We start from the raw sequence: 14,496 nt of genomic DNA on the forward strand, positions 1-14,496 counted from the left end.
CAAAAATATATCAACCCAAGAAATTGAAAAAGCAATAAATAAAAACTTAACAAATCACCAGGACCAGATGGATTCAATGCTGATTGGTACAAGATCTATTTAAAAGAACTTTCTCCTGTTCTTTTGAGAACATTTAACTGGGTTCTAAATAGGGGACAAATTCAACCCTCCTGGAGGGAAACAATGATAACAGTTATCCCAAAAGAAGGTAAAGACAAACTAAATTGTTCAAACTACCGCCCGATAAGTCTACTTAATCAAGATTATAAAATATTTCCATTCACATTAGCCAAAAGATTAGAGTATATCCATTAGATATAATAAATTTAGACCAGAGAGGGTTTATAAAGAACAGACGAACCAGGTACAATATTAGAAGAACCCTAAACGTGATCAACCACATGAAGAAGACAGATGAACAAGCAATTATACTGGGCCTAGATGCACAAAAAGCGTTCAACACTGTAGAACACTTTTTATTCTTATTCAGAGTCTTGTCATAATTAAACTTTTCCAATAAATTTATAAAGACAATTCAGGAACTGTACAATAAGCCTACAGGTAAGATTCGGATTAATGGGGCGTTATCAGAAGAAATAAAAATTGAGCAAGGGTGCAGACAAGGATGTTCCATGTCCCCATTACTATTCGCCAAATTTATTGAATCTTTAGCACAATGGATTAGACAAAAAAACAAAATACATGGCAGAAAGATAAACCATAATGAACAAAAATTAGTGCCATTTGTGGATGATATTTTAATCTACCTGGCAATTTTAAAGTTACAAACTAAACTCCCACAAATCTCAGGTCTTGACATTCAAATATTCACCCGACAATATTGACAATGAAAACTTCAAAATAAATTGGGACAAGGATTCAATTGTATACTTGGGAGTGACCATTCCTAAAGACCCAAGTAATGTTGTCTCAGCAAATTATGACCCATTAATGACTAAAATAAAAAATGATGGAGCCTATTGCCCTATCTGGGCCTCATGCAAAGAGTAGAAGCTATCAAAATGATGATGTTGCCAAAACTACTATACTTTATTCAGACACTACCAGCAGAACCAGCCAAATCTATGTTCCAAGAAATCAACAAACTGATTTCAAGATTTATTTGGCAAGGGAAACAGCCAAGCACTAGATTTTAAACTTTACAGCCAAGTAAAAATAAAAGAGGCCTTTCACTCCCAAACATGAGTAACTATTACAAAGCAATGCAAATAAATCCACTGGTGGAGATGTGTGACTCCTCCTACACAGCAAAATGAAAGGAGATTGAATGTACAAACAATGGTGTCCCCTTGCAAGCAGCAATTGGAAATATAGACTTAATAAAAGACCTTAATAAAAGAATAAATATTTTTCTAAAATCGTATCAATCAACCTCTGTTAATAAATTAACATCCAAAATGTATAATGAGCTACAAGGGAGCCACCAAATTCACATTGAAGACTGGTCAGACATTTTGAATAACTGTTGGAAATAGGCCCGTCACGATAACAAATTTTGCTGAGCGATTATCATTGTCTAAAAAATTATTGCGATAAACGATAATATTGTTTCAAGACCTTTTGATACTGATTTAATGGAAATGACTAATAAAGCATGCAATTTCCTGCCATAGATAGATGCACTTTATTTTCAAAAGAACACATAACACTGGAACTGATAAACTAAATAAACAAAACAAGCAAAAATAAAATGGATTCTCAGTCTCCATTAACAAAAAACACTTGAATAATAACTAAACAACATAAGTGGAAATAAATACTGCATTCAACCAAAAGAGTGCAGATTATGAAGTCTGTATACTGTATTGCCCTTCGGTAATCACTAGATTTAAAATAGAGAAGATGGGCACATCCGACTACCTAATGCAGTAGTTCACACTACACAATTTTTTGCCCCAATTTTCCCCTTACGACAATCTTAGAACATTGGCCGATCTAAGATTGTCACTGGTGATTTCGTAACCGATCATCTTGTAGTGCAGTGGTTCCCAAACTTTTTCTCCTGGGCCCCCACTGTGGATTACCAAAATGGAGAGGCTACCTGGTTGAATGATGTGTGTGAGTGGTGGGGGGAGTGGGGAGTGATCGACTTATTTTGGGGGCAAAATGAATTGAAGTAGCTGAACATAGACAACATTGTCAGTAGCCTAGGGGCTACTTGTTAAGCTTAAGGTGCTGTGTTGATATTAGCTAGTCATCATTTAGCTAACATTACCTGCATCCCAGTGACCTGCGGTCAGGGGAGCCACCGGTCATTGTGTTAAAATAATATATAATGATAAAATAATTTATATTGCTATTTTCACCCTGTGGTTTGTACTAAAAAGTACCTATTTTTCATTTAACTTAACCAATTCTGATTATTTTTTCTTCAAAATCGCTAAATGTTTGAAGCAAAGCCGGTGATGCAGCAGCGAGCTGTAGCGAGCAGAACAGATTCGAGGTGAGGAAGACAGTTCTTTGCCTAAAGGCAGGGGGCGCTCATGATTCCAGACATTATGACTCCACAATTGCAGAGTAAGACAGTAACAGCGAGCTAGCAGCTAGCCATGCAGTAAAGTCAAGTGCAGCGATATATTTATAGTTTTCTCCTCTTACCACAGCAATCACTAATAAATATACAATAGTGGCAAATATATGTATACATAAATATACAATAGTGGCAAATATATGTATACATAAATATACAGTAGTAAAAGTCCTTTGTGCACTTTTACTTACCATAATCAGAGTTTGAAATAAATTTTAATGTCATGAGACATTAAATTTTACTTTACTTTGAAAATCTAACACTGGCTGCTGCCTGTCTAGCTGCGGCAAAGGTTACGCAGCTAGAGTTGATTATTATGCCAGTAATACACTCACCAGCCGCTTTATTAGGTTAATCTTGCTAGTACTAGGTTGGATCCCCTTTTGGCTTCAGAACTGCCTTAATCCTTCATGGCATAATGCTCTGCTCACACATCAACAGTTATTATTATTTTTATTTCATTTAAAATTATTTAATCGCGAATACAGTAAATAAATACAATTTATAGAAATGGGTGGATGTTTTTTATATCGTGGTCCAGAAGAGGATTTTTGTTTCTGTAATTTGCAATGTTTGAAGAAGTATTAATTCTCCCTCTTTCCCGGTTATTATTTATTTTACATTACATTTAGCATTCTTAATTGCACTTTCTGATCCATTTGACAGATTGTTTGTTGCAGTTCATTTCTGGAAGTTTGACCAAGGTAGTTTCAGGCAATATACAGTGATCCCTCGTTTTTCGGGGGGAGGGGTTGCGTTCCGAAAATAACCCACGATAAGTGAAATCCGCGAAGTAGTTACCTTTATTTTTTTACAACTATTACACAACATAATTAAATACTCTACATTGAAAACAAAGAACAAAACCTGTTTTCAGATCAGCGGATGTGCATCAATCACGGCATTACTGTGATCTGGTGTCGTGTCATTAAAGCGTCTCCTCCAAGCTGCTTTGCAAGATTCACAGCTGTATCTACGGCAGAGCCTCCGGCCACAGTTTTTTTCAGCAGGCATTCAAAGTTTCAGTTTCCATCTCCTGAATGGCTAATCTGTATTACGTATATTTCAGCCAATCAGGACGCAGAACACAATGCACTGTGAAAAAACCTGCACAAAAAAAATCCGCGAAGCAGCGAGACCATGAAAGGTGAACCGCGTTATAGTGAGGGATCACTGTAGTTCCACAAACAACTCAGTGGCATTTTTTACTTAAGGCTGCATAGCTTTATACAACAGACAAACTGAGATTTCAATAGCATGATGGAGGCATAGTTGGATTTGTTGCATGGCACCTTTTACAGACAGTCTTCAATTTGCACTTAAAAAATGTAGCGTAATAAATAATAAAATACCATCTGCTTGCTTTTATTCTGTAATGGGCTTAATTTGCTCTCGTTTACAATCTTCACTGAAAGATATAATGCAACACAACATGGTCTTTTATATAATGCACAAAAGTTTTTGTTTCTCTTTGTTCGACTGAACAAAACTTGATGTACATTTACTTGCTATGGTGCCTAGTATTAGTACATTAGTGTGAGAGAGTTTATTACCGGTCCTGACTTGAGAGTGTGTTTGGGTGACAGGCTGCCGGTGCTGTTGAGTGATGTCATGCTGCCATGGGAGGGTGTGGAATGTAGTGAGTCTTTTAGTGGTGGGGGGCTGGCTGGTAGTCCAGGAACAGGACCTGGCACTGAGCAGAGGCTCTTCTTCCTCTTTGATGGAGGGATGAGGGCAGAGGGGAGGAGTGCGGGAATCGGCTCCTTCTCTAAGGCCCGATACACAAGGTGCATGGCCTGAAAGAACATAATCTGCTTTAATAGTTGCATAAAGAGCTTTTCTGAAACAGCAAATGCTCCACAGACATCAGAAAATGCGTCAAATCTACACATAGGCACAAGTATCAAAAAAACCTTTAGAGCTGTCAAAATGTCTGTATATAAGACCACAGACACTCTGACTACCTTAACTGGGATTAAACACTTTGATACTTTTTGATAAAGCTTATTGTTAGAGTAGCTTGGGTTATCCTGAACTGGCTCTGTAGTCATTGTGTCACAGATATGACTGCTAGAGGACATACCGGCCATTTTTACTCACTCCGCCGTTTCCCCCTTCTAAAAGTTCTGAAGAAACATGAAACATCGATTTTATTTATAATGCCCTTTTTATATCAAAAAGATCTCAAAGGGCACATTCACACACTGATGATGGCAAGCTACTTAATAGTAGCCACAGCTGCCCTGTTGCAGTCTGACAGAAGCTATTTTGTGCCATTGGTCCTTCTGACCCCCAGAAAGGCCAGGTGCATGAAAGTGTTTTGACCAAGGACACAACGACAGGAGAACAGAAATCGAACCAGCAACTCACTAATTGAGGGACAAACTCCTACTACCCTTGCCGCCATCGTTCCTATCATAATTACTGTTTGCAAGTTAACAAGGACATCAATAAAACTCACCACTGCAAACTCGTCCTTGTCCAGATGGCCATCTTTATCAATGTCACTCAAATCCCAAACCTAATGATGTGAAATAAACAGGAGGAGAGAGACAGTCAGGCCCGGGATTAAAATCTGTTGAAAGCAACACTGTAAAAATGTAAAAAAAAATAAAATTAAATTAAAAAAGAGACTTTCTGTCATGTTGGGTTCACGTCTTAGCCCACATACAGAACACAATCAGGAGAAAAGGAAATCAAATGAAAGTTTATTTCAACAATGATGAAATATGAGATTGTGCGATTCTTGTCCTGTGGATGGGAAGCTGAGGTCATCTGAACTCTGAAGACAATAGGAGAGAGAGATGTTGAGATTGATGGCAAGTTGGATAAGTTGAATTATGAGGAACTGGAATTACCTTACTTGATGAAGTGGTTAGTTTCCACCAGGGGGAGAAGTACTCTGGTCTCTGGGGTTGGGGGTTGTGATCTCTTTGCAGGGGGTTCTTGAGATAATCCAAGTTCCAGTGTGATTGATCTTTACGGAGAATTCTTTGGAGGGAGATGGAAGATGCAAGGAGCAGTCCCAATAGCCAGCCGAGAAACCAGGAACTGTCAATGATTCTACAGCTGAGGTGGAGAGGGACTTGGGCAACCAGTAGGTAAGATCTACGTGTTACGAGGGGAAACCAGAAAGTCAGGAACTTGGGCTACACAGTGGGTTGAATCCAAGGTGCCACGAGGAAACAACTGAGCAAGATGCAACAGGAAATTATCACTCAAGATAATCTTAGAAAACTCAGAGAGCAGACTCAGAGGGGCTCAGAGTACCATAACTGGCAAAAACTGAGGTGTCGAAGTGCTGACAGCCCGCTCCTCATATGCTCCTAGAAGACAAGGTGATTGCTCACAGGTGCGCTGAATCCGGACAGCAGGCACGGCCTCCAGGCACCATTTAGTGGATGACGAGGGAAGCAGCAGGCAAACAGAAAATCTCCACAAACAGCCAAAACCCCAGTTCCCAACACTTAGAGGTAAGTAATCAGACTGGTGACATCTTAACCAAGAAATATTCCAAAAATATCCTTTAGGTACCAAACCTGATGCGCTATCACGTCAGTTTTCCCAAAATGATGATCCCACCTTCAGCACTATTGTTCCTACATCGTGTTTGTGGGGGCCCTCACTTGGGAGATCATGGACCAGGTATTAGCCATCCAACAACAGGAACCTGATCCTGGGTTTGGTCCTCCCGAGAAGACCTATGTTCCTTCCTCGGTCCGGTCTCTTCTGCTTCATTGGGCCCATACGGCTAGATTTTCATGCCACCTAGGAACCCTAATCAGGTATACCCTAGTCATACCTGATTAGGATATGGTGACCCTAATCAGACAAAAGTTCTGGTGGCCCTCCTTGTACAAAGATGTCAAAGAGTACATTTTGGCCTGTCCCATCTGTACCAGAAACACTCGCCAGCCTTCGAGTGTCCTTCTTCACTCCCTTCCTATACCCAAACGCCCCTGGTCTCATGTGGCCCTTGATTTTGTTACGAGCCTTCCGGTCTCTAAGGGCTTTTCCACCATCCTCACCATTGAAGATCTCTTTTCTAAGGCCTGTCACCTGGTTTCACTCCGGAAGTTGCCATCCTCCTTTGAGAAAGCTGAACTCCTCTTGACACACGTTTTCATGGCATTCCATGTGAAGTTCTCTGGGACAAGGGCCCCCAGTTCACCTCCAATTTATGGAAGGAATTTTGCAATGCCCTTGGTGCCAAAGTGGTCCTGAGTTTTCATCCTCAAACCAATGGCCAAACCGAGAGGATCAACCAAGAGCTTGAATGTACATTGCGTTGTCTGTGTGCTTCCAACCCGTCCTCCTGGAGCTCACAACTTATGTAGGTGGAATATGCGCACAATACTCATGTCTCCTCAGCAACTGGCTTCTCCCCTTTTGAAGCCTCATTGGGGTATCATCCACCATTGTTTCCCGCTGATGGAAAAAGAGTTGTCTGCCACCTATGTTCGTCATTTCATCCACAAATGTAGGCACACAGGGAAGAATGTCTCTGCCACTCTAGACTGCACTTCTGTTCAGAATTTCCGCCTGGCTGACCGCAAAGGATTCCTGCATCTGTGTATCAACCTGGACAAAAGGTATGGCTTTCCTCCAGGGACATTCACCTCAAAGTATCTTCGAGGAAGCTTTTGCCCAGGTTTATTGGTCCCTTTGAAAGTCAATCTCAGCCCCATCTCTGTTCACCTTAAACTCCCTGATGGCCTGCAGATTCATCCTGTCTTCCATGTCTCTTTGCTCAAACCTGTGGCTATCAGTCCCTTATGTCCCCCTTCCAGACCTCCTCCATTAACATTGAATATCGACGGACATCCGGCTTACCTGGTCCAGAAGATTTTGGATGTATGCCGTTGGGCCAGGGGCTTCCAATATTTAGTGAAACTTGGAGGGATACGGTCCTGAGGAACACTTTTGGGTTCCTCGTTCATTTATTTTGAATCCTTCCCTTATTGAAGACTTTGAGGTGTCTCAGCCATCTTGTTCGGCTTGGCTGCCAGGTGGCGGCTGTTGAGGGGGGGTAGTGTTGGGTTCTGTTGCATGAGTGTTTGTGTGTACTTGTGAGACCTCTTGTTCCCCTTAGGATTTTTGTTGCAGGAGCTGCTGCAGCCAGCTGTGGACAGTTGGCTCATCAGCAGGCTGCTGGATATAAGGAAGGGTTGGAAAAGCATTTGATGCCTGATGATTAATCAATCTGGTAGTCTCAAGCCCTCTGAGATCTAAGATTCTCTCTGTGTTTTACAAAGTTATTTTACCTGTGTGTCTTCAGGTGGCTGTCCACTTACCTGAGAATATTCTCAGGTAAGTGGAACCTTCTGAAACTCTCTGGACTGAAAGCACTGAAGACCCTTGTAGATGAATGCTCCCTTCAATCCAGCCTCAGTGATACCTGCCTGCCTGCTCTTCCACGAAAAGATCCTGCAAGCAACTCCTGGTTCAAATCTCCTTCAAGTCAAACCCTCAGGACTATTGAAACCCAGACTGATCTCACCAGCAGAATCCAACATCCCTCCAACACCCATGACTCACCCCAGAACCATAAGATAACTTTTGATTTCACCTTTAAAAGGATACTCATCTTCACCCTGCCAATATTTACCCAGTGTTCTCTCCAGGCCCCACTGAATCCAGATCCCTCCCTGAAGGCTTCTGTGCTGAACATTTTCTTTGTACATATTGTAAATAAACTAGGTATCACTTTATTTGACGGGGTGTGCATAAGACTGACATGACACTGTCATAAACAATGAAATAACACCAATAATGTGGAACAGGTAGCACCGAATCTTTTCTCTTGTTTGGTGTGCAGCGAATGTAGAAATGTTTCCACACAGATTATTGCTCAGGGTCATTTTAAATTAACTGAATTGACTATAAGAATGTGAATACGAACTCTGGCTCCTGCATCTTGTCTCGTTGTTATTGTGCTCCCGTTTTTGTTTTATCTGTCATGAATATTAAGGAGTCTTTATGAATGTTGTCATGAAGTGTCATTCGGTAAATAATGACACTTTTAATGCAAATTGCTTTAAAAGTTGCCTTGAAAGTCCATTAATAGTGCTAACGTTGCATTAAAGTGTCATTACAAAATAGTGCAAAGTTGGGACTTTTAATGGACTTTCAAGGCAACTTTTATAGCAACTTTGCATTAAAAGTGTCATTATTTACCAAATGACACTTCATGACAACAGTCATAGACATTCATAAAGACTTTATGTTCATGACAGATGTTATGTCAATGTTGATGACAGTGTCATGTCAGTCTTATGCACACCCCTTCAAATAAAGTGTTACCATAAAGGATATTTGCATTATCATTCTGGTGTCTGCTGTGTGATTCTGCATGTGAATTTAACGACTCCCAATGAACATGACACTGTCATTGCCATCAAAGGACATAAAACAAAGTATTGAGATGAAGTATTTATTTTCCCCCATAATTTTCAAATAAATTCTTTAAAAAATTCAGAAAATGTGATTTTCTAGACATGTTTTCTCATTTTTTCTCTCATAGTTGAGGCATATTTATGATGTCAATTACAGGCCTCTCTCAGCTTTTTAACTGAGAGAACTTGCACAACTCGTGGCTGACTAATTACTTTTTTTCCCCACTGTACATCTACAGCAAAATAAGGTAATTTTTATTTTTATATTTTATTTTTAGCCTTTAATATCATTAATACATTAAAGACAAATGCTTTCAACACTTAGCTGGGAAACAACTAACATAAGGTTAGTGTGATGGCCAAAACCCATGGCCACATTCTTAAGTCGGTAACTCTTTTTTTGCACAATTTCTTTCTTTATTTTTGGATGTTTTGTTTAGACAAACATAGTTGTACTGTAACTTTTTGTTAGTGATTGTATTATGTTTATCTACCCCTATTGTGTCTTCATGATCTGATCAGCCAATAGATATACCCCCGAGTCTCATTTCTTTGTTAGGTCAGTTGTTTGTGCAGCCAGTTTGTTTGCATGTTTGCCTGAGTTCAGTTTTGTTTCTTTGACCTCTTATGAGCTCAGATATATTTTCCTCATATGTGTTTTGTGCTAAAATAAAAATAAAAAAAATATATATATATATTTTCTAATATTTCCTGACTCCTCCTGTTTTCAATTCAGTCCATCACAATTAGGGTCAGAGTGTGAGACTTTTTGTTAAAGGAACAGAAAATGACAATTGTGTATACTTTTCAGTGGAAATGCTGCTTGTGGTTTTACCAAAATCAAGTTTTTAGCCTCTGTTACTCTCCCTCAGTCAACTAAAGATCAGGGATCATAGACAGCTCCGTGACAAAGGTTCACAAGACAGAAGCTAGGCCTTGTTGGAAAAAAGACAGAAGCTAAAAACCTAAAAAATATATACATTTCCAACAATACATCTCGACTTCCCCATCTCGACACGTGTCAAGATGGAGAGGACAAAGCATGACGACACAATTTTTGTCCCATCGTTATATCAACAAGAGTCAATTTTGATGCTTCCGATGAAGTATGGAGAGTCTTCAAGCTGCTGCTTCCACGCTCCGAGGGATGGGCTTCCACCTTGATTGTGACTTTTAAACATGTCTTTGCATAGAATGGACACTCCAAATAGATTAGAACTAAAGCTATTCAGAATTGCCATATATACCTTGCCAAGGACATCTAGAGGTAGTTTGGAATTGATGAGGACTGGTCTGACCTTCTCTCCTGACAGAAGGCCGTTGACAGGTGCCAGACTTTCAAAAATCCCGTCAAATTTATTCTTCTCCTCAGGCTAAAGGAGTAAGAACACCACATTTCAGACAATCAACTGGTTACATATATTTATATATCAGGAAGTGATATATAAATAAATAAAAAGACAATGACCTCACCATTTTCTCACTTTCTGAAGTTAAATCAGAGAAAGCTTTTCTTGTTTTCGGCCGGTTTAAGTTAATGTATTTTTGTGTCTGGAAAATGTGCTGTTTCAAAAACCTTCTGGCTGTAATGTCACAAATCACTGTGCCTCACTTAGTAACCCTAGCAAAGCCCAGCTAGTCATGCCAGCGAAGTTTGGCCCATCACCAGTAGCAGTATTTACTGCCCTGCAAGTTTTAGGTGTTCCATGTTCAGCCCAGCTGATTTGAATTGATGGCAGGTTAACAGGCAATTGCTGAACTGCAATCAGCTGAATCAGGTGTGTTAAAGCAGGGAAACATGTAAAATATGCAGGGCAGCATTCCTTGAGGACCAGGGTTGGGAAACACTGACCTGTAGCAACACAAGTGGAACTCCAGCACACTGTACCATGGCTGCTGGAAAATAAATTATTTTGGTCCAAAATGTGCAGATTGACCCCAGACCAAAAACCAAATACCTTGTGAAGATGCTGGCTGAAGCTGGTAAGACATTGTCATTATCCATATTGAAATGTGTCTTATCTCAAAAGAGGCAAGAAAAAGCCTTTACTTCAAAAGCCTGATTGCAGTTTATAAATGCACACAGGGACAAAGACCTTCATTTTTGAAGACATGTTCTGTGGTCTGATGAAACTACAGTGGAACTATTTGGCCACAATGACCATTGTTACATTTGGAGGAAAAACAGGGATGCTTGTACCATCCTAAGTATGAGGGAAAGGAGGAACTGGCATCATGAGAAAAGAATATTATATAGAAATATTAAAGTAACATCTAAAGACATCAGTCATAAAGGCACAGGCTTGACCATAGGTTGGTTTTCCAAACAGAAAATGACCTTACGCATGTAGTCAAAATTGTCATAAAGTGGCTTAAAGACAAGAAAGTCCATTTTCTTGTGTGGTCTTTGTGATGGCCAAGCCAACACAAATGCTATACCTTGTGTTGTATGGCAGTACAACATAAGGCATAGCGTTAATGACAATAATGACAATAATTATTGTCATAATTAAGGCATAGCCATAATTATGCCATAATAATGACAATAATTATAGAGTAATTATTGTCATTATTATGACAATAGTAGGGTATTGTCATAGCACCCCAATAGGACATTGTGGAAAAAAGCTTTATATCACAATGGCCCGATCTCAAGCCTATTGAAAAGTAGTGAGAAGAACTGAAAAGGCATAGTGAGGTGGTCTAGAAACCTAAAGTTTTATCAGAAGGAAAGGGCCAAAACTCCAGCAAACTTGTGAAAAGTTTGCGGAAGGTAATCCAAAATGTTTGACTGAAGACATACTATTTCAAAGACAATCATTTGAAGAAAGTTACAAAAAAATTCTTCAAAAATATTCTTGCTAAGTTCTCTGGTGTCATTTTTGTTTTACTAATGAATCTGAAACAAAAAGTTTGGTTGGATTTAACTTCAGATAGTGACAAAAATGTCAAAGTTTTTATTTGGGGGATGCAAACTTGTGCATTCAAGTGTGCACATATGGACACACACACACAAATAAATATGTATATATATTGCTGGGTTTCAGACACGTGACCCGGACGACATGTGAAATTCAGACGGAGGGCCGGAAGGGGATTTCTCCGGTTCAAAACAAAGCAAAATGGATCACAACGAGTATGCTAATGCCCTAAATAGGCTGGAACAGATGAGGCATCTCGAAAAAATACACGTATATTCTCTTCTTCTCTTCTAATCTTGAGGATTTACCCGGTGTCAGGCGATTCACATCACTAACTACCTGGAGCTGCAGACCTCATATAAAACAACGAGCAAGACACCGGCTCGTTGTATACTACCTGAACCTAAATACAGTCATTTAGTTTCAGGTTGGGTCAAGCATTTAGGATCAAAAGAAGCATTAAATGGCTGATGACTTGTTTCTGCCGGGTGAGTTAGCTAGTTGTGCTATTTTATTAAAGAAATAGTCTATGATAACATGCTATCACGAACAACAAACTAACCCATGTTATCAGCTTGGATCTCCTGGTAAATCATTTATTTAGCTTCTGTAAACCCAAAGTCATGCTGCAGTTGTACAATAATGTTGAGTTGCTGTAGGACACTGGATTCAGGTCAAATGTAGGTCAACCATTTGCACCGATCTATAGAAACCCCATGTTCAATGTCCAGACATGAAGCATGTGGGGAATAGTAACAGCTCACAGTGACTGTATGGCTGGGTATGTTATATTTAATTAATTAATTTAATTTATATTTAATTTTAATTTATTTTATTTTATTTTATTTTTTTAGCATGAAAGTCCCACTGAAAAAACATTATATTTTCTGTGTGTGACTCGGCACTGAGCTAGCTGCCAGCAACATTAGCGCTCTGGGGACAACCACGGTAGGACATAAAAATATATCTTACCCTACATATGAATGCTTGTCTTTCTAAGTAACTGTCCAATAAAATATCTGAAAATACAATTTAAACGATGCGATCATTACCTGTTAGAAACCGGGCACTGCAAACTCTGGCATTGTTAGTTTTCACACTTCCTGTTTTCAGCTGTAGATTATTGATCCACTTTTCTAAGCTTTATTCGGTAAGTTTTTTAAATTAACTTCCTTGTGACTAACTACCGTCGAAACACAAAAATTACGTTTATCTTTCTCTCTATTAGAACGGTTGGAACAACCATACAGGACACAGACTGTAGACATTTTGATGCTGGATTAACAGAAATAAATGGGCTGCATTTACTTCCTGCCCTCCATGTGCATTGGGTGACGTCAGTACTACGTCATTTGCAACCTAGCAATATATATATATATATATATATATATATATATATATATATATATATATATATATATATACATATATATATACAAATGGAATATTTGACCTTTTTTTTAATGACGGAAAAAATTTAAGCTCGTCCTCATTTTATAATTCACAACCTTGACTGGTGCACGTGGGCAGGCATTATAGACTTTACGTACAGAGTACATTGCAGATTTAACTAAAATCAATCTTTTCTGATTATCATCTCACAGATACTGAACTAAATGGGTCTTTCTGACCGGGAGCTGACAGTGTGTTGAAGAGTTATGGACCGGACTCTTTGGAGTGTATCAGGAAGTCCATTCCAAACTGTGGTTGAAATGGCGCATTTAATTCCAGACTCCAGTACATACAGAACAGAGAAAAATAAAGAGAATGAAATGTTATGCTAATTTATTTATAATCTAAACAGAGGAGCCAGCAGTTTATCTTTAGGAAATAAATAAAGGTGCAGAAGTTAATTAGACCATAACATGCACAGTGCACAATCTGTGCACAACCTAACCCTAACCCGCTCCACCTCTGCGAAGATTTAAACTTAACTCACCCACCGGTTTTAACAAACAGAGCTGGAAGATGTTACCCTCCCGTGGTCTTAGCGCAAAGTCCAAGAGGATCACAGTACATGTAACATCTGTCTGTTTTGAGGAAGCAAAACCACAGAAGAAAAAAAACCTCTTAAATGCGCATGACCGGTCAGCACATAGGGTAAATAGCTCGCAGAGTTCAATTGATCGGGATGAACAATGGCGCAGATGAGGACCAGGAGTAATTTGTGAGGCACTGTGTATTCAAATCCCAGCAGCTGATGTGCTCATAATTTAAATGAACTTGTTTAATTTCATTTATAAGTTATTGGGGCCATAGTCAGTGTTTTTTGTCGCTGCTGAGAAAAATTTAGAAGGGTTCATCTGCTTTATGTGTGATAGGATATGGATTTGTGGTTCAACTAGGTGAATATTAACTGAACAGTATAAAAATGTGGCTGAATAGCCTATAACAATATGGTTATAATTTGAGGGGTAAAAGTAGAACACACACACAATGGCGCAGATGGTAGAGCTGTTGCCTTTGCAGCAAGAAAGTCCTGGGTCCAATTCTCAGCCTGGGACTGTCTGCATGGAGTTTGCATCTTCTCCCTGTGCATGCATGGATTCTCTCTGGGTACTTCCTCCCACAGTCCAAAAACATGACTGTCAGGTTAATTGGTCTCTCTAAATTCTCCCTAGGTGTGAGT

The 14,496-nt window shown here is 39.3% G+C and overlaps 1 protein-coding gene across 1 annotated transcript in view; it reads right to left on the reverse strand.

Moving 5' to 3' along the window:
* LOC106939171 (epidermal growth factor receptor substrate 15-like 1) overlaps positions 1 to 10,319 on the reverse strand; it is a gene marked incomplete at its 5' end in the record, with an annotated part of 36,635 nt that extends 26,316 nt beyond the window's left edge. Inside the window, 3 exons of the mRNA XM_015021478.1 lie at positions 4,105 to 4,347; positions 5,013 to 5,072; positions 10,194 to 10,319. Coding sequence (XP_014876964.1) covers positions 4,105 to 4,347; positions 5,013 to 5,072; positions 10,194 to 10,319 — 429 coding nt within the window. The remainder of the gene's footprint in view (positions 1 to 4,104; positions 4,348 to 5,012; positions 5,073 to 10,193) is intronic.
* Positions 10,320 to 14,496: the final 4,177 nt, after the last annotated feature.

The sequence above is a fragment of the Poecilia latipinna genome, unplaced genomic scaffold (genome assembly GCF_001443285.1).
Source record: "Poecilia latipinna isolate Pla-1442-1.1 unplaced genomic scaffold, P_latipinna-1.0 Scaffold2792, whole genome shotgun sequence".
NCBI classification, from domain to species: Eukaryota; Metazoa; Chordata; class Actinopteri; order Cyprinodontiformes; family Poeciliidae; genus Poecilia; species Poecilia latipinna.